Source organism: Ostrea edulis, chromosome 7 (assembly GCF_947568905.1).
Source record: "Ostrea edulis chromosome 7, xbOstEdul1.1, whole genome shotgun sequence".
NCBI classification, from domain to species: Eukaryota; Metazoa; Mollusca; class Bivalvia; order Ostreida; family Ostreidae; genus Ostrea; species Ostrea edulis.
In genome coordinates this window covers 83636042-83663177 of record NC_079170.1, presented here as the reverse complement: position 1 = coordinate 83663177, position 27136 = coordinate 83636042, and the positions used below count along the sequence as shown (strand labels likewise).

The 27136-nt window shown below is 34.0% G+C and overlaps 3 protein-coding genes across 7 annotated transcripts; 1 reads left to right on the top strand and 2 right to left on the bottom strand.

Annotated features, from left to right (window-relative positions):
• Nucleotides 1-302: 302 nt before the first annotated feature.
• On the bottom strand, nt 303-6877 carry LOC125654089 (proprotein convertase subtilisin/kexin type 5-like). The gene is made up of 3 exons (XM_048883858.2): nt 6773-6877; nt 2969-6220; nt 303-1330 (listed from the first exon to the last, which is right to left on the bottom strand). The coding sequence occupies exons 1-3, from the start codon at nt 6842-6844 to the stop codon at nt 1253-1255; spliced, it is 3402 nt and encodes a 1133-aa protein (XP_048739815.2). The 5' UTR covers nt 6845-6877; the 3' UTR covers nt 303-1252.
• A 167-nt stretch (nt 6878-7044) lies between these two features.
• On the top strand, nt 7045-14639 carry LOC125654095 (uncharacterized). 5 transcript variants are annotated; one of them, XM_048883877.2, is made up of 9 exons: nt 7101-7231; nt 7518-7591; nt 8382-8423; nt 8562-8692; nt 11217-11489; nt 12406-12498; nt 12670-12705; nt 13272-13325; nt 13568-14639. In XM_048883877.2, exons 2-9 carry the CDS (start codon nt 7585-7587, stop codon nt 13718-13720), a joined length of 789 nt encoding a protein of 262 aa, XP_048739834.1. In that variant the 5' UTR covers nt 7101-7231; nt 7518-7584; the 3' UTR covers nt 13721-14639. The 5 variants fall into 5 exon arrangements, 3 of the variants coding, with proteins under 3 accessions (XP_048739831.2, XP_048739832.2, XP_048739834.1); XR_007362188.2 differs by lacking the exons at nt 7518-7591; nt 13568-14639 and adding an exon at nt 13072-13162 and having other exon boundaries at nt 7045-7474; XM_048883874.2 differs by lacking the exon at nt 7518-7591 and having other exon boundaries at nt 7045-7474.
• Nucleotides 14640-19208: 4569 nt separating this feature from the next.
• LOC125654638 (uncharacterized) lies at nt 19209-26036 on the bottom strand. The gene is made up of 5 exons (XM_056142763.1): nt 25906-26036; nt 22530-22618; nt 22013-22112; nt 21573-21667; nt 19209-19476 (listed from the first exon to the last, which is right to left on the bottom strand). The coding sequence occupies exons 1-5, from the start codon at nt 26006-26008 to the stop codon at nt 19288-19290; spliced, it is 576 nt and encodes a 191-aa protein (XP_055998738.1). The 5' UTR covers nt 26009-26036; the 3' UTR covers nt 19209-19287.
• Nucleotides 26037-27136: the final 1100 nt, after the last annotated feature.

Genomic DNA, 27136 nt, shown 5'->3' with positions numbered 1-27136 from the left:
ACGCGATCAGGCACGTTTAGAAGAGTTGTAAGCATCCCCTGTTGAGTGGTCATACCCCCCGTATGCCCTTTATCTTGAATATATGTGATTCACCAATTCGAGTAATTGGTTCAAAAATTCTATTTTCTAGATCAATAATACGATTTCACTTTACTGAAATTCCTATATGTTTAGATATGATAAGATATTAATGATAACAAAAGTCCCCATTATTCATTTTGCGATTTCAATAGGATGTTTGAAGATTCTGTATTTTTTGAAATGTATTTTCAAATGATGTACTGATTAAAAGAAACATTTCGTTTAATGATATATTTATTAACACCAATGCAATGGAATTATTACAACAATATTGATAATAGACAAAAGCAAAATATATAAAGATTTACAATACAAGTAAATATATGTATACAGCTCCACGAACAAATCAAATGCACGTTTTCTTATATGCTGATAACAGTGGGGTTTACACGAGTAGGTACAACTACCAAAAGTATAAGAAACATGGGACTGTGAAGGATTTAACAGGTAAAGGGAAATAATAGAAATACAAAAACGACAACCAGAGAATGGCTTTCGAAGGAAGAAGATTTACACTAAAGGAATTCAAAAGGACATATTACACACACACACACACACACACACACTCTCTCTCTCTCTCTCTCTCTCTCTCTCTCTCTCTCTCTCTCTCAAAACTGTAGAAATATTTCGACCGTTTTACCGGTCTTCTTCAGTCGTGTTTATCTCTCATAGCAACGTAACGCAAGACTACGTACACAAAAGTACTTTTGTGTAAGAAGTCTTGTGTTACGTTGCTATGGCATATAAACACGACTGAACACCGGTAAGATGGTCGAAATATTTCTACAAAGTGCTTAGAGTTTTTTAAAATATATTTTACTTCGAAAAAGAGAATCTTACAAAATATTCTTCCTCGGAGTATTACTATCAAAAATGTTGCGCGAATAATCAATTTCTGAATGATTGAAGTCAACATGAATATTGGAAAGAAATGCATAGAGTACTATTAATATCACTTTCTTGAAACTGATTGATCTATGATCTACTTCTTGCAAATGATATAAACTACCTACACGCGTATTTACAAGCCAATTTATTTTGTAATTGGCTTGATACTGAGAATCCTTAACGGTATATACACAGAGAGTAACTTAAAGTATCAATCAGCAAACGGATAGAAAGAAATAGAGACAAATTTAGAGATGTGATGAGGAAATTGAAATGTAGATGTTTAAATGAGGGCGATATCTTCATCGAATTTATCGTTGTTTTCATCTGCTAGCGTTTGATATTTATCTTTATTCTCTACCTGAAATAAAGTATATAAAAGATTATATAAAGGAACTGAAATAATCATTCAAAAGTAGCAACATTTTATTCATATAAATATGTAAAAATATCATATTACTCCTAATTAATATGGATATGCTCGTGCAAGCAATTGCATATTTTAAACTCTCTCTACTTTCGAACTAAGCTGTGTTGAGATTAGACCAAATCAGTCTCCTGAGTATCCTTTACCTCAGATTAATAGAAATAGTTATGAGATTGATCACTGTTCGTTATCTTCACCTTGCATTCTAAATGGGATCCCGCTTTATGCCAGTTTGTGCAGAGTGTAAGTGGAAAAAAAATATCTACATCTAAAACTTATACGGTACCAATTTTGATGCACCAGATGCACATTTCGACAGATAATGTCTCTTCAGTGATGCTCTACCGAAATGTTTGAAATACGAAATAACAATAAACTTGCTAGAGCTTTTGTAGGCAAAACAGAGTGCTAAAAAAGTGGAGTCAAATTCGTCTAAAGATAAGAGCTATGCATGAAGGAGATAATCCTTAGTTTTGAAATGAATTTCTAAATTTTATCACAGCAATTAAATATACATCCGTATTTTCAAGGTAGTAACGAAGTACTTAGCTACTGGGCTGTAGAGACCCCCGGGGACTAACAGTCCACCAGCAGAAGCCTGGACCCAAGAGTCGTAATGTAAAACTTATATGATACCAATTTTGATGCACCAGATACGCATTTCGACAAATAATGTCTCTTCAGTGATGCTCAACCGAAATGTTTGAAATCCGAAATAACAATAAACTTGCTAGAGCTATTATAAGGAAAAACAGATTGTCAAAAAGTGGAGTCAAATTCATCCTTTGAATGAAAGGAGAAGACAAAAAACAGTGATCAATCTTATAACTCCTATAAGGAATGCAAATTAGTGTTAGGCAAACACGTGTACGGACCCCTGGATATACCAGAGGTGGGATCAGTTGTCTAGGAGGAGTAAGCATCCCTTGTCGACCGGTCACACCCGCCCTGAGCCTATATCTTAATCAGGGAAACGGAGACATCCGTAGTCAACATCAGTGTGCGAAAAACTGCCAAACAATCGGTATAAAACACGGCAGACAGCATTTGAGCCAATGATAAATTGTATTGGCAAACTAGATTGTTATAATGACCATATAATTTGCGATACATTGATTTTAAAGGAGACTGTTGAAACCCCTACACCGTCAGCTTTGTCAGTTGCCTTCCTCGATTTAGAATTGATCATACACATAACAATCTCTTGCGTATCGAATCTGTTGAGATATATATACACCATACGTTGGTGATAATGGAATATTGCTACATAAATATGGAAAGTTGAAGAAGGAGAGAATGAACTCATCCCATTTATTACAAAGTCGAGTTGTTTGTTTGCCGTTAGTGTCTATCGTCAATAAAATATCTCAGTAAATCGATTTTACAATAAATGACTATGTCTCATAAACAACATTAATTTAATTACCACCATTCGTAAGTGGTAAAGAATTTAAGATACTTATCTGTGGAAATAATCATTAACTCAAGCTTCATATTTGTAAATAACAACAAAAGCAAAAATACATTCAATTATCATCCACAGGGAAATTAGAAATAATAAGTGTGTCTTACCTGTCGATTATGATAACAGTGACATATAATTCTCATCCCAAAGGCTATGCTGATAATCACTGCCACAGTTAAGATGATGAGGGCAATATAAACGGGTACCAATGGATGACAGTACTTTTTATCCTCAGACCGAAGAATAAAATTGTGCAAATGACATTTGCTTAGACACCACATACCGTCTCTAAAGCCAGAACATTTGTCCTGCAAGATACAACTTTTGTTCTCCGCTGCTAACTCAAACGCGGAACATTTTTTCGTGCATCGTTTTTCGCTTAGAAATGTGAAAGCGTAAAATGGTGAATCATTTGGGCATTCATCTTTACATTCCTTTCCATGTGGAACATAATTTTGTGGACATTTCTTTATGCAAAATAAATTTCCATCATGGTAAAGAGGGCATGCTGCTACACATGATTTTCCATTCATAAAAGCAGCCTCCGGAGGACATTTATTGACACACTTTCCTCGGAAACTGTATTTCCGACTGGGACATTGGTCATAACAGCGGAATCCATCTGTTAAGATTGTACAGGACTGTACGCATTTTTTTTCTTCAATATATGGAGCACGTTTGGGACACTTTTCGATACATTTCCGTTGATATTCATACTTTCCACCTGGACAAGAATCGTAACATGTTGTTTTGATTACAATTGTGTCATTTGGACACTTACATAGGCATTCACCGTTATGATAAAACATTGCTTCTTTTGGACATTCCAGGATGCACTTTTTCTTATATCCTATTAATCCAGCAGGGCATTGATCATAACAATTCATGTTTATTGTATAATTGTGACAGGTCTGAACACATTCTCCTTGATATTTGTACGGGACTCCAAGTGGACAACTCAAAACGCACCTATCTTCAAATCGATAATTTCCTGAAGGGCATTTATCATAGCAATTCATTCCTAGCTTTAAGGACCAACATGTACTGACACACGATTTATTGTACATATAAGGGGCGTCCTGTGGACAGGTTTGAACACACTTACTTTTATATACATAATATCCATCTGGACATCGTTCTAAACACGTAAAACCATGTTGGTAATGATTTTGTTTGCAACGTTTCAAGCATTCTAGCGTTACACCACCTAATTTCTGTGTGAATGGGGCATTTCGGGGACATTTCTGTACGCAAGTGTTGTTTGATAGAACATTACTTCCATATGGGCAAGAAGACACACACCTGTCATTGTAAATATATAAACCCTCTGAGCAATGTGTAACACAATACGTTATGTAATTCCGATCTGTTGTGAAAGGTGCACTGGTTGGGCAATCCCGCACACATGTATTTTTGTAAACCTTTAAATCTGGGCAACTATATACGCAGTGAAAGTTTTGATGTAACTCGGGGCATACATCTACACATTTAGATCCATCATCATATTTTCCAATGTCCTGACAGGACATACATCTATTATTCATTGGAAATCTTTTGTTTTGGGGGCAACTGGATACGCAGTGGTTTCCAAAAATAAACTTATCTTTCGGACAGCCGTGGACACATACTGAAACTATATGTCCTTTATGTACCTGTTCATCTACCATGGGTAGACTTACGGGGCAAGATCTGGAACAAGTTCCATTGAAAACAAATTGCACTTCTTGGGGACAAACATAATAGCATCGATCGTCGTAATGAAGAAACTCGCATGCTTCCACACACGTGTTGCCATCTTCGTACAATCCTTTTTCTTTGCAGTTGACACATTCCTTATTAAGCAGAAATCTATGCGGTTCTGGACATTTATTCACACAATGCATTTGAAAATGTTGTTTGTCACATTCACTGACACAAGTTTTCCTGGTACCGTTTGAAACGATGAAGGGATGATGGAAAGGACACTCGCTAAAACACGTTTCATTATATACCATGATTTTTGATGAATTTGGACAGTCAGCAAAGCATTCATTATTATCCAACACAAAATTAAATGGACATTCCTCAGCACACATCACTAGCGCAGATATTGGTTTTTGAATGTCATATGATGTTGTGAAATCTATATGATATCTGTCTGTTGCTGGTACATGGACAGGGTAAGGGTCCGACAAAGGACATTGTGATTGACATATATTACGGAATAATACTTCACCCAGGGAACAAGAATCAATGCACATGTTGCTTACCAAAGAGACGTATTTTGGACAACTTTCTGTGCATCTGAAAAATAACTTATCGAGTGGACCTATATTTCTTAAAACATATCTAGATGAATTCGGACATTTAGTAAGACATGATTCTGCATGTAGGAATGGTCGACTTCTTGGGCAACTATTCACGCAAGTTTGATTCCTTCGAGCTGTTCCTTCAGGACATTTTTGTAAACAAAACGCCATGCTGTTGTTATAAAATGTAAAACCATCGCATGTTTTTGTACATATGCTTTCAGATCCATAGACGAAATGTCCAGATGGACATGCTGCTACACATTTTGAATCCGAAACAAGAAGCCCGTTAGAACAATTGTAAACACATGTTTGGTTCTCCAATAATACATTGTTGGGACAAGATGCAACACAACCATGTTTGTGTTCATAGAGTCCAGAGGGGCATCGTTTAAAGCAAACTCTCCCAGCAAGGAAACGATCATGAGAACAACTTTTTACACATCTGTTATCTTGAATCTTTTTAAAATGTGGGCATTCTGAAAGGCAACGTTCGCCATCGATATAGGGTTGGTTTTCTGGACATTTATCAACACAATATCTGCCAGACAAAAAGTGATCGATCGAACAGTTCTTGCGACAAACTCCGTTTTCAATCACGTCCTGCTCCCGACACTGCCGTACACAGTTGTTATGAAGAATGAACGGTTTATCATTGAAACACTCAATTACGCAACTATTATTGTAGGCAACAGTAAAGGCTGGACATTTTCTAAAACATTGCATATAATAGCATTTGTATTTGGGGAGTGGACAGTTGTTGACGTCACAGAAGCCATCATTCAGACCTTCTTCTTTGCAGTATTTTGTATTCCCGGTCTGACTCGATTTTCCTGGACAGTTTGATACACACTGTCTTCTGGATATGAACGGTTTCTCCTGAGAACATGTTCTAACACAATTGTGATTGGAATGGAAAGTTAAATGTGTTACCGGTTGATACCAATATTGAGGCAAATATTTGTATCCCAAATTCCATGTCAATTCATATAATGTTTCTGCTGGACAGAAAACACACACTCCATTGAAAATTCCTTTTGGAAACTTACATTTAAATGTACTAGACGAGACCTTTAAAAGAAATAACAATACGTTACCTTAAATATAGGATATTGATACCTTTAAATTTGCAAAGGTCATGTTTATGTATGAATATGTTAGAATAGAGAGTAAAATTTTGTATCATTTGGTTTATTGTTTGTACATCCGCTAACCTGGATACCCTGTATTTTGAGTTCTATATCTTTAAGATGTAATAGTACATTCGAATCTACATGTAAGAGTGGGCTAAATAACCAGATATTCATATATGTACATGTATGCATACCCGTGAACTTCTTGTTAATTCAAAAGCGCTAATTTTAGATTTAAAAATTATTTGGAATCTGATATTTAAATTTAGAATGGTACATGCAATTATAAAGACAAGTATTTTTAGATATGAAATGCGTAAAAAAACAAACTACAAAAACGATTGTTATCTCTAAGCAATGAAATGATCGCAGTATGTCATCTTTTCTAAATCCTATTATTTATGATAAAGACCATGCAATATGAAAAAAAATAATTAGTGAATGCATGTTTAACATACAAATTAATCGACTTTAAGTTTAGGTTACATACCTCACAATTTCCAGTATAGAAGAAAGCAAATATTCCAAACATTAAGGTGTGGATAACTTTCAGGACTAACATATTCAAATCTCCGTTTTAGTTTTATAAAATTCCCAGTCACAATAGGAAGGTATACGGAATTAGAACTTGGAAATTCCAGATACCCAACACTTCTATTTATAATTCCACGTAATATATTGGATTTATTCCATAAGGTAATGTGTGTACCTTAAACATTGTTTAGAAGAGGGGTCCTAGGTAAACCTGAACCAGTATTTACCATGGATATAACACCAATTCCACTTCCATACGGAAAAAACTATCAGATATTTTTATCGTTTTGTCATGAGGATGAGGAAGTTGCACTCTCGTTGTTAAATGAGTTAGAAGAAAAATATCAACTGAAATGTCTATGTCACGTGAGAGACTTCACTCCTGGGGTTACAGTGATGGACAATATTCTAAATGGTATCGAAAAAAGCATGAAAATTGTCTATCTTGTATCCGAAAGTTTTAAACAAAATCAGTGGTGCAGTTCTGAAATTTTATATGGAATCACGGCTTCACATAAACAGTGCGAGAATAGCATGATTCCAGTTTTACTTGAGAAAACAGAAATGCCGAGAGAATTACAAACCATTAACTATGTTGATGCAACAATTGATGGAACAGATATCGCCAGTAAAATACACGAAGCCTGTGTTTTTGGAGGTAGAGTATACTATCATACCTTAACTTTCACTTTTGGTTCTAGATCAATGCACGGAGTACCTCCGGCGCGTGGCCCGTACCTGCGCAATTAGAAACATCTCATCCCACTAATGCAAGGTAAAGATAACGAACAGTGATCAATCTCATAACTCCTACAAGCAATACAAAATAGATTGTTCGGCAAACACGGGCCCCTGGACACACCAGAGGTGGGATCAGGTGCCTAGGAGGAGTAAGCATCCCCTGTTGACCGGTCACACCCGCCGTGAGCCCTATATCCTGATCAGGTAAATGTAGTTATCCGCAGGTAAACTCAGTGTGCCAAGAACGGCTTAACAATTGGTATGAAACACGTCAGACTAATATGTGATGTAATATATGATTGGATACGCAAGAGTGTGTTCTGTATATGTCAGTATTTTAAATGGAGGAAGGCTACTAACCCATAAGTTGATGTTATGTACAGTGGTTTCAACATTCTCGTTTAAATTCAGAATTTTGCAAATTTTATAGACGTCATAACGATCGGATTTACCAATACAACCTGTCATTTAGTCAAATACTCTCTGATATGTTTCATACTAATTGAGACCGTACTGTGCACACTGATTGTGACTACGGATTGCTCTGTTTGTCCGATCAAGACATAGATCTTACGATGGGTGTGACTAGATGACAGGGTATGCTTAATCCTTCTATTATATACTTGATCCAACCTCTGGGATGATCAGGTATTCGTGTTAGCCCTACTCTGAATTTTGTAGACTGTATAGGATTCACGATATTGATAACTGTTTGGTATCTTTATCTTATCATCCTTGACTAGCAGTCTAAACTTAAAAGTTGTTTTAAAATATTCAAAAATAGTTTACAGATCAAAATTTAACGAAGTTTCTCTCTTTTTCAGCGTCTGACACATGCATTTTACCAAACGTAATCTCCTTTCAAGGTTAGACTTTAATTATATCTCTTATTTTCCCAGTCGTGTTGGTGTCTTTGTAATGTAGAGTATACCGTTGTTATCTGTATATAGTTACATGTATTATCTTACATACACAAATGATGTTTCTCTCCGTATTTTCTATAGGATTACGTAACGGATCCGTATTACGTGTTATACGGAGGATTAAAGTGTGGGACTATGGTATTCCAAAAATCACTTTTTCAGAAGACACAGATAAGCGTTCGAATATATCAGATCAACTTAGATCCCAAAAGGTTGTTATATACATGCATGATATGATTGCATTTATTTCTGATGTAATGCAGTTACATATTTGATTAATTAATGCTATGTAGGATGTCGCAAATTCCTAAATATACACGAATAATTTATTATCGCGTAATTTTGCGAGAATATTCACTCGCGAATTAAAATTACTAGTTTTCATATTCATATACCTAAATTATATGTAAACACTTGCTCAACTGTTATTCTCATGATTCGACGTTCACGAGTCATTTCGCCATAGCTTTGCTCCTCACGAAAATGTTAACAGCTGTGAAGGAGAAACTTCAAACTTACTGTGCGACTACATATGCCAGAAGTGGTGTTAATCAAATGTGCATTCTAAAAAGTTCTAAAGAACTTTTAGTAAACTTGAAATCACAGAATTTTTCCCAAATCAATAGCATTATAGCTTATATGTGTAAGAATTATTCGTTGTGTATTCTATGGTTTTTCTTTTAATTATCAATTGTAAATTTTAGTATGTTGTACAGCGCTTTAGAGTATTTTTAGATAAGGCGCTATATAAGTGTACTTTTATTATTATATTATTATTATTATTAAAACCTTTGACTTTTCAACACTATACACGACCATTCCTCACGATAAATTAAAGACTAGACTTTTTGACATCATAGACAGTTGCTCCTTCAACAAAAACGGAAAACGGAAATATTCATATCTAGTGATCAGTCATTCAAAAACTTACTTTGTTAAACACCACTCTGATTCCACGCACAAGTACTCTGAAGTTGAAATAAAAAATATGCTAGAGTTCCTCATTGACAATATCTTCGTGGTCTTTGGTGATCAGGTCTTCCAACAGTCTGTTGGAATTCCCATGGGCACGAATTGTGCTCCTTTGTTAGCTGACCTGTTTTTATATTCATATGAAACAGAATTTATTCAAAAACTTCTACGTGAGAAGAAAAAATCTCTCGCTGTGACCTTCAATTCGACTTTTAGATATATCGATGACGTTTTGTCTATTAACAATGATAGCTTTCATTCATATGTCGATTTGATATATCCCTGTGAGCTCGAAATAAAGGACACCACAGAGTCGTCCACTTCTGCTTCATACTTAAATATTTTATTGAAAGTAGAAATTAACGGCAAACTGACAACTCAACTGTATGACAAACGGGATGATTTCAGCTTCTCCATCGTCAACTTCCCATATTTATGTAACAATATTCCATCATCACCTGCATATGGTGTTTATATATCTCAATTGATTCGATATGCAAGAGCTTGTTCTAGGTATAGTCAGTTTTTAAATCGAGTTGATGGTACAGGGATTCAACAGTCTCGATTGAAGTCAGCATTTCGCAAATTCTATGGTCGTTATAACGATCTAGTTCGTCAATACAACCTCACATTGGGTCAAATGCTGTCTGACGTGTTTCATACAGATTGTTAAGCCGTTCTTGGCACACTGATTTTGACTGCGGATAAATCCGTTTCCTGATCAGGATATAGGGCTCACGGCGGGTGTGACCGGTCAACAGGGGATGCTTACTCCTCCTAGGCACCTGATCCCACCTCTGATGTGTCCAGGGGTCTGTGTTTGCCCAACTATCTATTTTGTATTGCTTGTAGGAGTTATGAAATTGATCACTGTTCGTTATCTTCACCTTGCATTAAGTTCTCGTGTAAGATAAGGTATCTCCAGTACCATCCTTAATGGATTCTCGTGTTGGCATCAACATTCTGGATTGATTATTAAAGTGTCATTGCACATAATTTCAGCTATTAGTAACGTTTATCACTGCTGTGAATAGCACAGTATTTCTTATATTCAACAGCACGAAGACAATAGCTGATGATTTCGTTGGTGACTGAATGTATTCCAGTATTCTTATCAACTAAATATACTTCAACTAAATAAAATTAATGTGATGTCCGGGCAAAAGTATTGTTCATTGATTTCTCTGATCACTTTTTCTTTTCATCATATTCTTACTCCTCCTAGGCACCTGATCCCACCTCTGGTGTGTCCAGGGGTCCGTGTTTTCCCAACTATCTATTTTGTATTGCTTGTAGGAGTTATGAGATTGATCATTGTTCGTTATCTTCACCTTGCATCTATTTGTCTGAAAATTTAGTAAGCTAATAGTAGCGAAAACTCTGTCTATTTTAGCTCTGGATAAATTGGTTCAACTAGAATTAGTTTCCCCTAACCAATCTAGACCTTTCGAACATAAAGTTACATAAGAAATCAACATTACTAAAACAAAATTTGACTTCTTGTTGAAATGAATTTATTATTTGATAAGTCAATGTCTATAAATATGAATTCATCTGAAATTTAACAATGGCTTGAGATATACATCACTGGTAGACATGGGATGCTTACACCTGATCCCACCGCTGGTATATTGAGGGGTCCGTGTTTTCCCAACTCTATACTTTATCTTGCTTATAGGAGTTATAAGATTGATCACTGTTCGTTATGTTCACCTTTCATGTATTTTCTTAACAAAACTATTTGATAAAATTTTCGTTTTACAGATTGACACATTGTGCTGTAAAATCTTAGATGAAGTGAATTCCAGCAAATTCAAGAGATGGTATTTTCTCCACGATCCTATATTCTTTCGCCTTCTGTGGTGTTTTGCCGTTCTGGGAGCGTCATCTATGTCTTTGATTCCATTGCTGTTATATCTTGTCATTGAGGGTGATATCACAGAGGGAAGTTTGGGGGGATTGTGTACGGTGCTTATTGTTGTTCCCATTATCACAGTAACTATCATTATTGGATGTTACGCTAAGTATAACAAAAAGGTAAGTTTAATACTTAGATATTTTATTGAAAATAGATATCAACGGCAGACTAACAACTCAACAGTATGACAAACGTAATGATTTCAGCTTCTCCATCTTCAGTTTCCTAAATCTATGTAGCAATGTTCCATTATCACCTGTATATGGTGTTTATATCTCTCAACTGCTCGATACACAAAAGCTTGTTCTGCGTATGATCAGTTTTTAGATTTAAGCAGGCTACTGACAAACACGTTGACGTTATAGAGGTTTCGACAGTATCGTTTAAAGTCAGTATTATGTAAATTCTATGGTCGTTATATCGATCCAGCCAACACAACCTATCATTGGATCAAATGCTGTCTGACGTATTTTATAACGATTGTTAGACCCTTCTTGGCACACTGATTTTGACTACGGATTACTCTGTTAACCTGAACAAGATATAGGGCTCACAACGGTTGTGGCCGGTCGACAGGGGATAATCATTCCTCCTAAGAACCTGATCCCACCTGCCGCATATCCAGGAGTCCGTGTTTTTTCAAATCGTTTTTGTATTCCTTATAGGAGTTATGAGATTGATCACTGTTCATTATTTTCACCTGTTTATAGAGGTTATGATTTGTCTGATAGGTGAGTAGGGAATGTTACTCTTCCTAGACTCCTGAACCCATCTTTGATGTGAGTCTGAGTTTGTCGTACGGTCAATTTTGCTTTTTCATATTGGATTTATGAGATTAATCACTGTTCGTTTATCATCCAATTGCGCTGAATTTTGACTTCGCGAAAATAAGTACACAAAATTCATAAATGTTCTGTAAGCGTTTATGCTAGTGTTTATTTAGTTGATCAAATCGAGCTAGGTTACTTTTTGCAATTATGTAATTTTGTATTCAATCAGTTTTCCTTCTACCTTCTTTGATTTGACATATTGCAGGGAGAGAAAGAAATAGACGATATTGTTTGGCAATATTTGATTCAATACTTCCAAACACTGAACGTCCTGCCAGTTATGAATATTGCAGGAGAAGTATGAACAATACATTTTGTTGTCAAATGAAGTTTAGATACATAATAGAATAAAACCGCATTGTGGGGAAATTAGTATTTCAATATTGCGATAGTTCATTGATCAACTATTGAAAATATTCTGAAATAGAAAAAGATCCCACATGTGCTAATATGTCTTTGTCTACGACAGATCGGTCTACGAAATTATGATACAGATCCATGCAAGGTAAGACTAATTTTGGTCGACACTGTATTGACTAACATTAGGAGTGAAATCCATTTCTGTTTTGTTGGGTACATGATAAACTGAAATGCTCTGAAGGGAATAAAATCTTAAATAACAAGAAGTTGCCAACTTTGCTGTCAGGCTTTGTTTCCACAGGTCCCAGGTAAAGTCTTAAGTGGGTATCAATATATATAGTGCATTTCTCTATTCTTTATATTGAATATGCCTTCACTTAAAACGGTTATGTTTATCTAGTTCATATCAATCTCTGATTTTGTTTTATATAATAGCTTAAATATAGTGTGTATCTTGCTCTATCCTTTAACATTTAAGTATATTTTATTTCCATTATTGATCATCTTGTAGACTGTGACATCGTGATGACAATCCCATTATTTTCAAACAGTACTTTGATTTGCCTGGATGGTCGAGCGCTCTAGCTCGCTGGTCACACGCTGTTAGGTTTTGGTTTTACTGGTCGTGAGTTTAACCTCGGGTGGGGGACGAAAGTTGTTGTCCTTTTATAGTTTCCTTCTGCTTTATATATCTATATACTATTTTTTCAGAAATTTTGTATATTCGCCCTGAAGCGGCATTATGATGATGAGGAAACGATTAAGGTAATGTTAAAAGAGAATGCTGTTTTCAGGTTTTCGATGAAACATGTTGGAAACCTAATTTCAATGTTTTGACCACATTTACGAAATGTGATTAACGTACTTAACATTTCCTCGTTAATTCTTGTGTTGGGTCACGGAAGTTAATGAAGGCATTCTATCGGATATTGTAATATAATTATCCATTCCCATTTTTGCCAACTGACGGTAGTTGTTAAAGTGTTCTTTTTTTTTTTACTTTTTAGAAAAAAGCACATGACCTCATCATCAACTTTATAAATAGGAATCGGACAGCACTGGCTTCTTGGATAACCCTGGAAGAGTTTAAGTACAATCGACATAATACATATCTTCATAGAAAGTGCATTTGTCAATATCTAGAGCCATCCATTGTATAAGGATCCACTGATTGCAAACAGTAGTTCATACTTCTGAAAGAAAACAGGATTACACAGAAGACACATGTACACTGATTTTGCCTTCTTGTTGTTGTTATATTGTATGATGAATTAATTATTCCCCAATCATGATATAGTGTAGTGTATGAGATTGATCTGCAGTTGGGTTGATAAAAATACACTATATGAAAGTTGTGACCTAGTCTTTGAATGGTATCTGGATTTTTTCTGAAATCTTATGTGTCTCTTTATGGTGATATATTATTGCAGCATTCTCAATAAACGAATTTTGTTTTTGGCAACTTAAATCGTCTTATCAACGTCTACAAAACGAATAAAATATAATGTTACAGTTAGAATGATAAATTTTGCAAATCACTTCAAATGCTCATAATGTAAAACTTATACGGTACCAATTTTGATGCACCAGATGTGCATTTCGACAAATAATGTCTCTTCAGTGATGCTCAACCGAAATGCGTGTATTTACGTATTAATGTAGAAAAGTACCAAACACAGTACTTTGAAAATAATATATGATGAGACATATATGGCTGTGTATATCACTATGTATGTTTTGGACTTTGTTATTCGAACTTTTCAGTTTCAGTTTCACTTATCACTCCGTGTAGTATACTATGTTGGTTTTTTTATATATATTACGGCATATACAGTGTATTCCGATCACGTTACCATTTGTAGTACAGAAGTAGACAGTAGATTTTAATTTAATTTATTCCCCAGTGTGCTTTTCATAACATGTACTTTATATTGACATATTCTGGACAAAGGTTACCTCCCTACAATGATATAATAGACAAGTGTTGTAGCGTATTTTACAACAATGATTAAACGAATACATGTATATAGCCATGGTTTGAAATGTGTTTGATACAGGATAAAATTGTCTATACTTGTGTGCGATTTTATTTTCATTTTATTATCATATTTTTTTTATTAATATTATTTCATTTACTTCTTATTTTCTTATCCTTAGAATATCATTTGCTTAGGGTCATATTGATGGAAACTTGACTCACTTGAGCAGATCGATGCATGGCATTTAGAATTCTATAAAATGTAGATCTTTTATGTTATTTCTTATATCATCCAACCCCCCCCCCCCCCACACACACACACACACACTTGTAACTGAGTTACATGAAGTCAATAAAATTATTCTTTCAATTGTTTTAACACTCTAGGGATTCTTCTTTACGTTACACTGGAGATCGAGCTCAACATCTCCACTACTTTTGTTGACAACATCCATGAGTTACTGCAGATTATTGGGATAATCATGTTTAAAACCATGAGGAAATAATGAATGAATATTTCTTTCCATGGAAGGATTAATTTTAGATTTATCTCCATAGAGAAAGGAGTTCTAAAATGTCAGACTTAAATCGCAATGGTAAGTGTCAAGTCTACGATAGGTTTCGTGAAACGCTCCTATACGTGCGCGTCAAAGTGATCACAAACGTAATCGTACGTTTACGATCTACGATCGGTTAATGAATCGGCCGCAAGGTCTTCCAACATGCATACTGTTTGAATTTCCATGGACACGATTTGTGCTCCTTTATTAAAAAACATCTATTATTATTCTTACAAGGCAACATTTATTCAAAAACTTCTACACGAGAAGAAAAAATCTCTAGTTGTGGCCTTCAACTACATATGTAGATACTAGTATATTGACGACGTTCTATCTATCAAATTAATTGATATTATGTTGAATCCATATACACCAGTGAACTCGGAACAAAAGTTTATCATATCGTTCATATTTGCCCAACTATCTATTTTGCATTGCTTCCAGTAGTTATGAGACTGATCACTGTTCGTACATTCTAAATATTTTTCGAGTATGCTTTGGAGTTTGCTTAGAGTTGTACTCAAACCAAAAATGGCCGAGTTTGAGCATGAGTACGGTGAAAGTTTTAAAATATCCAGGCCAGATCTCAAAGCATTAGCAAAAAAGCAGATTTCAAACCAGTTGCATTAGAATAATGTATGCCTTTAGGTGTGACGTCATGTACGGCAAATACCCCGATTGAGGAACGTCAAGATTGATTGATTGTATCTTGTTTAACGTCCCTCTCGAGAATTGAAACGTTAAGATGTATTGCGTACCCATGCATTGCGTCAATTGCTGTCTGAGTTTTTCACAGCTGGTAGGCTGAATTTGATCGCAAATAAACTTGTTTACCTGATCAAGATATAAAGCTCACCTGATCCCACCTTTGTTACATCCAGGTGTTTGCCCAACTCTTAATTTTGTATCCCTTATGGGAGTTATGTGATTGACCACTGTTCGATTATCTTTGAGGTTTCCATACACATTTTTCATAACAGATTAATCTACTCCACTTCGCTAAATGATTGTATTTTTTCAAAATGTCTTATGAATTAATATTCTCTGTTTTCAACAATTACCACCACCCCATCATCCCTACGGAAACACTAAACATGATGAAGTCCCTTACATTCTGTAATTTGAAGTCAATTCAAATGACTGAGTAGATTGGTCTTTCCCGCATTAAAACCAACGGAATATGTATAATTAGAATATTTCCATACAATTTTCCCTCAGCATTAGCGACGAATACACACGCCTATCCAATTAGTGTTTCCGATTTTCAACTAACCATCTGTAAATCATTTTAGTAAGTTGTGGTAGAACGTTTGGAAACTTTAGAAAAAGAAACATAAAAATAAATCACCTAATGAAATGTATGAGATTGGTTGTCTATTTATCATCTAAATTATGCTACATACATACATGTATGTAGAAATATTCATAATCCATTATCACCTACATTTGGTGTTCATGTCCCAAATCATTCTATATGTAAGATCATGTTCTACGTATGATCAGTTTATAAATCGAGGTAGGTTACTGACATATAAGTCAATGATACATTGGATCTCAACAATCTCGTTTAATGTCTGCATCCCTGAGATTATATGGTCCTTAGAAAGGCGAAGATAACGAACAGTCCAATTCACAATATGTCCAATGGTCTCTGACGGGTTCATACCAATTTTATAGGCAGATCTTTATCTAGTAACATTGAATGCATATTACATCGTTTATCTGATTAAGATATAGCACGGATGAGACCGGCCAACAGAGGATGCTTACTCCTCCTAGGCACTCGCGCCAACAGCCATAGTGTGTTCTGGGGTTTGTGATTGCCCTAATCATCTATTGAAATTATTACTCTTCGTTATTTTCATTTTGAAAAGTTGATTATCAATTTAATAACTTCCATAAAGTATACAAAATCAAGAGTAGGACCGACACGGATCCCAGAATATTCCAGAGACAGAATCATGTATTAATGATTAGGAGATGTCGATCAGCTTAGAGACGACAAACAAATGCTCTCGTCATAAAATGAGTCTTGAATTTTTTAAACATTTTGTATTGCTGATTCCAATACAGTATATAGCCAGGACTGGACATAGTTTAGCCTCATGTATAGCACAATGCAAATGCCAGATACGTAAATAACATTTGAACATTAATTTGTGTACAGATGATCGAAATGTGGAAACAAATTGTTTTTTGTCATAAAAAATCCATTACAATTATACATATTATGATATAAAGCAAACTGAATATACACATTTTTGCAAACCAAATTAAAATAAAGTCACAAAGAACGACACAGTCTTAATCGTGCACTGGTAGAGAACTGGTGGCTACTGAACTTATAATTGTAGACTTAACAGCTTTATGGCATTAATGGCTTTCGCGGAATAACATGTACACTTTTAAAGTGCGTTCTTTGAACTTCATCGCGGTGAACTCAAAATAACTTCACGTAGTATACAATATATAAATGTCCAAAGTGCATACGTCAAAATCTAGAATAATTCGGTCGCTTGATCGACAATTTTGATGATCTTCGCAAAATAAAAGAGAGATAACCTACTGTTAAATTCTATGTATGTATAAACATCTTTCTTGTAAGTATTATTAAAGTATGTGGGGAAATGAATGAAACAAAGAATAAATGTTTAAATACATAGAATGGGGAGTGACATTACATTCAATGGAAGATCGACGAAAAAGCTAATCTGAGTTCAGAGATGAACAACTTAATCATTATCATGCATATATGGCAAGAATTTGATAAAAATTGAAACTTTGATATTTCTCTTTATAACACATCTAATTGAACAGATAATATTATGATTTATATAGTGATACATCTGATTGAACATTTAACTCTAAAATTTGTGTAATGATATTCTCTTGATCTAAAACAGATAAAAGAATCATTCGGTTTGAAAAGTATATGTATATATGAAACATCCTCTGTATTATTGCAAAGATATGATGGAACTGATATTTTGTTTAACTATTTGAATTACGTCAATGGGAGCATATCAAACGTAGAACTAACATATAATCTAAATTGTATTGTAAGAAATTGCTACTGGCGAACAAGAATGGTTCTTTGTTCTAGAAACCCGAAGTCGGTGTTAAACGATCAAGCTGATTATCCGAAACAATGAATCATGTTACATTATTCCCTGTAAGTTTTTCTTCATGAATTGAGTTTTAAAAAATCGTTTGGTTAATGAATCATGGGGCTTCTAGCATGAAGGAGTCAAAAGGTACACGTTTTTTGTGTACATATATGTGACATTGAAGTGTGTTTACTTCTTCACACCTTGCACTAAGTTGTGATGAAAACCACAACTTCTCTCAGGGCGTTTTGAAAATCTAAATATATCTCTATATTTGAAACCTTTAATCAAAGTTACACAGGTGATCTATCAAAAGGTCGATAATCTGGAAGTGAATAATACTGAATCCATAGAAAGTGCAACTTAGTACATAGAGATATAAAAGTACATGCATTTTCATTAATGAAAGAAGTTACGATACTGCAAGGGACTTCATTTACTCCTGATTTTTACACTAGACATTTTGATAAATATTACTAACGTTACAAAATACATGTAAACAAAGGACGATTTTGAGTAATGATGATATATTTAAGCAATATGAAATGCAATATTTGCAAGTTGAGTAAAAAAAATATGCATTATTGAAAAATAATACATTTCTATAAACTCTAGCTGAAACAGGTTCATGAAATCAAGAAACAAATTCAAAATTAAGTCAAATGTCATTCGTATAAACGGTGTTTGATAACGTTAGATTCATAAATAATTTTGGTGATGAAAGGAAAAAGAAGAGCACGCACCGAACACACCTGTTTCTTCTGACTGGCGATCGACTTGATTAATACAACATTTTAACGCAAAATGCATATTCTGACTAAAGCGTAAAATGTTTCATGAATCTTGTGCCTGTGTCCTTGGCAAGGACCAACATTTAAATAATTGAACTATATACCATTTAGAGTTGAAATGTCCTTGACTTTCTGGTATTTTCACAGAATAAATATATGGGATGTATATTCATTCTATGAAATACTAATTATAATAAAGGAAGAGGGCATGGTGAGATGTGTGTATGATATATTTCCATTGTCATTAATAAAATGTTTAAGAATAACATGTAAGCAGTAAATAACGCATTTTCACACGTTCTGGACACAGTTCGTTCTGTGGTATGCACGAGGAAAAAGTTCCCATGAACAAAGGTTATTTGTTTTCTTGCAGTAGCCATTCCTGAATTGGCAGTCCCGGCCATGCGTGGTTATAATACATTTATCCAATGAATCTTCATACCTCAATGTATTGGACATATTAGGTTTGTGAATTTCGATCTGTTGAAGCAAATAAAAAGAAAATAAGAGTTTTCTAGTAAATCACAAGCAATCACAATATACAGACAATTCACTATATAAACGTTTGTGTTTTCTCGGGGGTGGGGGTAGCATTTCAGGAAATGAAGTAGTTGTCACAAAGGAAACGATGAGACAGATTTATACACCAACTACTCTTGACTGTTAGAGCTACGACTGGGAACAACTGAACTAAAGATGTACTTAACGTTATCACGGTGGTCCCCTCTTTTGATTTCGAATAGATGATTACTGTCTGCACAGTCTCACCGACATGTTTCCGTGTCATTTGACTTTCTGACACTTTGATTAAATCATGTTTTAAGTATTCCTCATACATTTCAATTATCAACTTTTAAAGCGATACTTTAAGTAGCAATTAGTGTTTTCCGCAAAATATATCTTTGATTTATTTTACTTCATTCAATCTTTCAAAATTATATCTAGGATGTGCGATCAACGTCATTGATCACAACATCTCAGATGCTTATCATTGTTGTATCAATCATCGAGATAGTTTGAAGGAAATGCTAATGACCCCTTTAAATCATAGCCTTAAAAGTGTCAGAAGAGGCATCTTCAGCAAAAAAAAATTCAGGACTTTTTAATTTTGAGGATAGAGAAACCACTGGGATGTAAATTAATGCACTTATTAGACGGACACAAGATATGAGAGTCATGGAGATTCCTCTGCATAATCAGCCGTACATATATGAAATAATTTAGAGAAGACGAATCAACCACTAACGCAAGTGGATTGTAATTTATGTAGAATGCAACGTTTAGTAATATTTTGGTCTTCATTAGGCGATAAAACCTTATCATTATCGGAATATAATATACGGCAAGGAAATGAGAAAATTATTATTTTTGGTACAGTGGGGAGTACAAAAGAAGAATTATTTCTTTCGTAAATGTTAGGAATGCAAAGAAAAAATAATTTGCTTTATATGTCACGTGACAGGGATCTATCGCTATTGTTTTGCGTCCGTCGTAGTGCGTCGTCAGCTGTTCGTCATGCGTTAATAATTGAACACTTTTAACTTCTCAATAACTGCCCATTCAGTTGTTTCCAAATTCTCGTTCCAAACATCTTTGAGACAATGGGGCATATGTTATAGAATACAAGATACCTGCCCCCAAGGTGTTAAGGGTGGGGTAAGAACTGTAAAAAAAAAAAGATCAATTTTTCAAATATGATAATGCAAAGTCATGTAGAGCAGGAACGCCTATACCAAAAGCTGCAAATTTCATGACCCCAGGTACTGGTGCTGATTCGAGGGCGGGGTAAAGCTTATATGCAAGGTGAATATAACGAACAGTGATCAATATTTTGATAATATTTTGTTAAATGAAATTAATGCTAAATTTAATTTAAATAGATATTTAGAAGAAGCAGGTAGCCCTTTTCCGTAATTGTAAGTTTCATGATGTCAGGACCAAGGGCTTTGGTTCCAAGTTGGAGGAAATTTTTTACAGTGATTTTTGCATCTATAATTTGAAAGATATATTCTTTTTGCAGATACTGTTTAAAAACTAGAAAAAACGGAATGATATGTTCTCAAATTGTGAATTTCGCACCACCAAGGTCCTCACTATTGGGTGAGTCCAAAATGGTGATATATTATTATACAAAGTCTTATGTACTGTTGCTTAATCCTAGAATCTAACATATACATGTACTATAGGAAAATATAGATTTCATAGCTCTTGTGGCTATTTATATTTTTAAACCAATAACTTAATAATCAAACTAAAATTGTAATTAATACCCATCAGGCCTGTGGACCTCTTGCTATGTTTACTGTTGATTTGGATTATAGAAATATGAAAGTCAGTGGTAGACTGGCGTTTCATAAAATATAATAAGCCTTGACCCCATCATGTTCATACAAACCACACATAAATTTCCGAATGGGAATGTATATAGAAGGTTACCGTTTACCACAGTGCTTTACGTAATGAACACATTAAATATTGACTGGCTATTGGTGAAGTTTGTGACGTAAATTTTCGTTATTTGTTCTTGAATCATTGATTCTCTCCTATGTACTCTAAAACCACGTAAGAATTTCTACCTGACAGGAGCAATCGTACATCTTCAGTCGGGCGATGGAGGCCGGAGGAACTTCCTCATGGGTGACAACTTCCAATCGAGGGCCGTACTTTGTTGCTGAATCACAGGGAAGTTCACGGTACATAAATCATTAATCAAATCATTATAGGATTTATGAGATTGATCACTATGCGTTTTCGACACTTTTTCGAATCACACTAGAATTTGCAGAGATATCAATTGCTTGATGAAATGGTTAAAGAAGTATCCTCTGATACTTCTACAAAATTTCACAAATTATTATATTAGATTTCTTTTCAAGACAAACACCTATAAAATAAAGTATGTATCATTTACAAATGATAAACCCTGCAGCATCTAAAAAGCTGCTTGGTATACTGCATCTAGAAACATGGAATAGTATGTTGATGGTAATATTTGTTGATTCCTATTTGAACTCACCATAAATTGCATACTCCTTCTTTATATCGAGGATTGTTGGACCACAAGAATGTGATCTTCCATACAAGGTAATAGTTGTATTCGGGACAATATCAGAACCCTAAAAATTCAAACAAAACAATATATCTCAAACAATCATCTGTTCGTGGACGGTAAACTCATTAACCCAATTTTAAATCGTATTTTGTTTGCTTCGAAAACAAACACATGCATTAGGTTGCTAATTTCTTAGTTGTGCTAATAAATGACAGATGTGGTGAGAATATATTAAATTTATTTTATTTGAAAACACCTATATTTCACACCATGTCCAAATTAAGTATTCACTCAGTGCACTAAAATTTCTTAAAATACTTAACAGCACTAATTCATTTTAACCGCATTGCTATCAAGCGAAAACAGAAATTTGACTATTATCAAATTAAACGAAATAATTCACGTGCATCATAATTTGCACCTCCTTCCTTTATGTTGTGCGGAGAAAAAGTCATTTGAAATAATATTTCAAAGCCCTTACCCTATATATGTTTTTAACAGTCACTCTATATGTTCTGTCGAAGGGGTCTCCCGCTGGTCCCCATACCCCGTCAACCACCGCTGTAAACGCTGTAAAATAAGAATCGAATTACCATCCATCATTCATAGTCATCATCTGCAGTCATCAGTTAAAGATACATCAATTCGGATAACATATTTTTCTGATAAAAACTCAAAAGAAATGCATTGATCATAATTGGTAATTCTAAAAACAAAAACAGCTGTGTGTAAAAGGTATAAAATATTGAAGTTCAAATCGTTAAAATACGACGGTGTATAGAATAAAAACATAGGCAAATGAATTTTTCTTGCATAAAATGATTCACTTTGTCATGTAAAATACCCATGGACTAATTAAGAGCTAAAACATTATTTTTGTAAGGGTGTAGTTTTACTGTTTTCAAATGAATAATACTTTTAAACACCTATCGAAAATTCAACACAACCTTGATAAAATATGCATGTCGGGCACATGTTTTGTTTAGCCTTTTTCGTGTTTAAATGTTTATGTATCTAAGATGAATATGGAAAATATGATTAATATATGACGACGAATTTTCCAATATTGGGCGACCTGAGTGTATCTGTAGTTTATAATCTATAAAAAAAAAGTCATAAGGTATTGTATTACAGTCATCAGAGATTGAGATGGTGCACATAAAATGAACTGTATCTTGTACACATCAAACAAAGTCAACGTTGTTCATATAAAAGAACAATACAAAAATGTTAATCAATTGATAAGGTATAACGTGTATACTCTAGTACATTCCGATTACAATTTAAAATCTCACAATATTCGTCCGAATTTTCTTTGTCACGTTTCCTACGTGTAACTCTCAATCTCATCTAGTGACAGGAATTTGTTCTCGGTGATGGAGATATATATTTTTCAAAAACATTTCAATGCATACACGTGTTTTAAGGCATACTTTCTATGCAAGGTGAAGATAACGAACAGTGATCAATCTCATAACTCCTACAAGCAATACAAATTAGATGTTACAAAATTCAGGTCAGCTGATTGAAAGCAAAAACACAACCTCAAATGTTGAATTTTGTAAACATATATTTTTATGTATTTCATGAACAAATAATACTGATTAATTTCAATGTCACATATCTAGGCAGTTCCTTTCCTACCTTTGAGTCCCATATGTAACCCTAAAAGCTTTCAAATAAGTTAAATTATAGATATAAAAATTAGAATTAATTAGTTTCAGTAACACATTTTAAGCGTTTATCATATTGATTCTGGAAGTTTGACTTCTTAAAAAGGGTGTGTGTTCTGAACATTTAAATTCAGAGAAATATTCACAATTCCAGGATTCACTGTATATTCAGCTCAGAATATGTTCCTTAGATATTAGAAATTTTCAAGAGGCACAAACCCTCTCACATTGAACCATGTTACCACTTTTGGTTGCTCCCAAACAGTGTACTAATCACTATAGATGACTATTATTCTATTACAAATCACCATAACATGATTTGATAACCATGTGCTGCGTCGAATAAAGAGGCAAATATACGAATTGTATGCAAGGTGAAGATAACGAACAGTGATCAATCTCATTACTCCTATAAGCAATACAAAATAGATAGTTGGGCAAACACGGACCCCTGGACACACTAGAGGTGGGATCTTATTTTTAACATTAAATCAGTTAAAGTGAAAATAAACGATCTGGTCTGTATTAGAGTATATCACACTGTAATTGATTTGGTTTTAAACGCAAATAAATGAAGTATTCACTTACAGAATAGAACCCCCAAATCTTCAACTTACTCTGATCTAGCAGTAAATCGCGTTCTACTATAATTTACAGCAGCTTCCTAGAAAAATATTCTGCTTTTCTTGAAATAAAGTTTAATGATAAAATCAATGGCTAAACGTTGCAATAATAATTTGTATATGATTTCACTTTTATTTTTCTTTTGTTTGTAGTGTAATTTAAGAAGAAACGTCTCCTTGTCGTGTTGAATAGTGTACATGACATGTACATCTCCATCTTTCATGTTACATATGCAAGGTGAAGATAACGAACAGTGATCAATCTCATAACTCCTACAAGCAATACAAAATAGATAGTTGGGCAAACCAAATGCGCTTTGTGGTAATTCTTGTCAAAATATTATCATAAGCATAACCCGATAGAATGATGAAATATCAGCCAAAAGTATTTCTTTCTTTTCTGTAACTCATTATGGCATTTGGATTTCTGTTTCATTTGCTTTAAAAAATAAAATCATATCAAATGTTGAAAATACACAGGATATGATCTGCAATTTGAGCTAGAAAATAATTTTAGTTTGAACCATTTGAAATATAGATACCCTGATGGCGAGTAAAATATCTTATCACAGAACATTAGCTGAGAATTTAAAAAAATATATTTGGAATTATTTTCACGCACTGATTTATGTCATAAGAAATATTTTTGATTAAAATTTTCTAACATTTTCCTAAAAATAAATTATTAAATCCTTACGTTGTATTGCATAGACAGCTGTGAAACGAAGTAATTTAAAATGAAATATAAATTAAAGTTAAACAACTAATGGATAACGCTATTGAATATTGACATTTGTTATTTCAAGTTCCTGATATCTGTGATTCTTTAGGAAACACAGTGTGTATTTTCCTAATGCTTATAATTATATACAATGATAATCAAATTACTTATCATTACATTCTTTCTTTGTGATAAATGTTGATCATAAAATCATAAATTATGCAACACGGCGTATTAGGAAGACAATGGTTAGAACTGGAAAATGTTTCTGGTGCACTTCGCAAATGAAGATTTATGAAATCCTAATATCGCATCAAGGTATGTTTTTAAACCCAGGAATGAAAGGAGAATAAAACCGTGAATGTCACTTTGCTGTGTTATAATTTGACTGCATTTGAATGACAGGTTGCCTTTAGGAATGCCTGACTCTTGTTATCGTACGATATAAAAATAATCAAATACTGCTATACTCTCAATCGTATCATTAACTTTTTCTTCGATTTTGGTGTTTTCACCAAAGTGAGGTTTGTTAAATGGAATAAAATGCTTTTGTACAATATTATTCTGTATGCATTCTTTAAAATGATAATATTCATAAATTCGTATTATATGGGGAGCTTTCAAATAAAAACTTTTTTCTTGATAAATTAAATTCAGGTACATTTTTGGCATAGCAAAACGTTTTCCCAATTACTCATTTGAACATGTGAAAAAATATAGCAAGCCACACTTTCAGTTATGGAATATGGTTATCAATAGTGATCATATTTTCAATTATCACTTTAATTAATCAAAACTGCATTACAAATATATTGTAATGTTTAAGAATTAAATACTTGCCATTTTGTGCTCCACAAAATTGTTGCTGATCATGACGAGGATCTGTACAGGAAGCATTGATTTCACAAGTAAATATTAAAAAAATCAAAATATGTATCGACATCGTCTTCCGGATTAAGAGCTCACGACGATCTGTGACAGGCACGGTACGGTTCAGCTTTTTATACACTGTCTGTCACTTCCTACACGTTATTAATCGTCATTACTTCAGTTCTGCAAAAAATAAATCATTTAATTCTACACGTGTTTGGTGTCAAATCTCGAAAGGTCATTTTTTGAATGTAAAACATGACTTGATGGGAATCGTGACCTTGATCTACATTTTGTTTAGAGTATACTCGTTATTTAGATGTAAAACATGTATTCGGGGTTTGTTTTAAAGTCGCAATTTGTTTAAGGAACTGTATTCTTAAAAATCATTTAATGGAGAAAAAACAAAGACTCGAGATATTTCGGTATTTACAAATAAAATAGAAATCCTTATTTGTTATCAAATACTTGTAAATCTAATTCATTCCCCGAACATTTTCATTACTTTTTTTTCTTGAAATGAACACTTCAGTCAGATGTTCCAGAAAACGTTATGCATTTATTTATAAAACTTCAAGTGTTGCACAGGTGTAACGATCATTATTTTTCTATAAGGATCATTAGACTATCTTTAGATTTAAAGGATGTTGTTGAATTATAAAGCCATTATTCTGACATAAAAATCTATACCTGGATATGCTGATAGGCGTAAACAATTATGAACATGATAAAGATAATGATACTGATTCCTAGTTAGCGACCACTCATGATAAAACAAAGAGTTAGTTGAAAAACAACGTCTTTAAAATGAATGAGAAAATTTGATATTTGATGACATATATTGTGCATCCACTAAACATGCACCTTTCTAGGACTAATACGGCACAGCAGAACTTTTTTTCAGACTACATTTATCGTTTCGTGTTGTATTGGGGTGTGGGGTGTTACTGTTTTCAGACTACATTTATCGCTTCGTGTTGTATTGGGGTGTGGTGTGTTACTATTTTCAGACTACATTTATCGCTTCGTGTTGTATTGGGGTGTGGGGTGTTACTATTTTCAGACTACATTTATCGTTTCGTGTTGTTTATGGGGTGTGGGGGTGTTACTATTTTCAGACTACATTTATCGCTTCGTGTTGTTTTCGGGTGTGGGGGTGTTTGGGTGCGGGGGTGTTACGGTTTGATACTATTTGTGATTA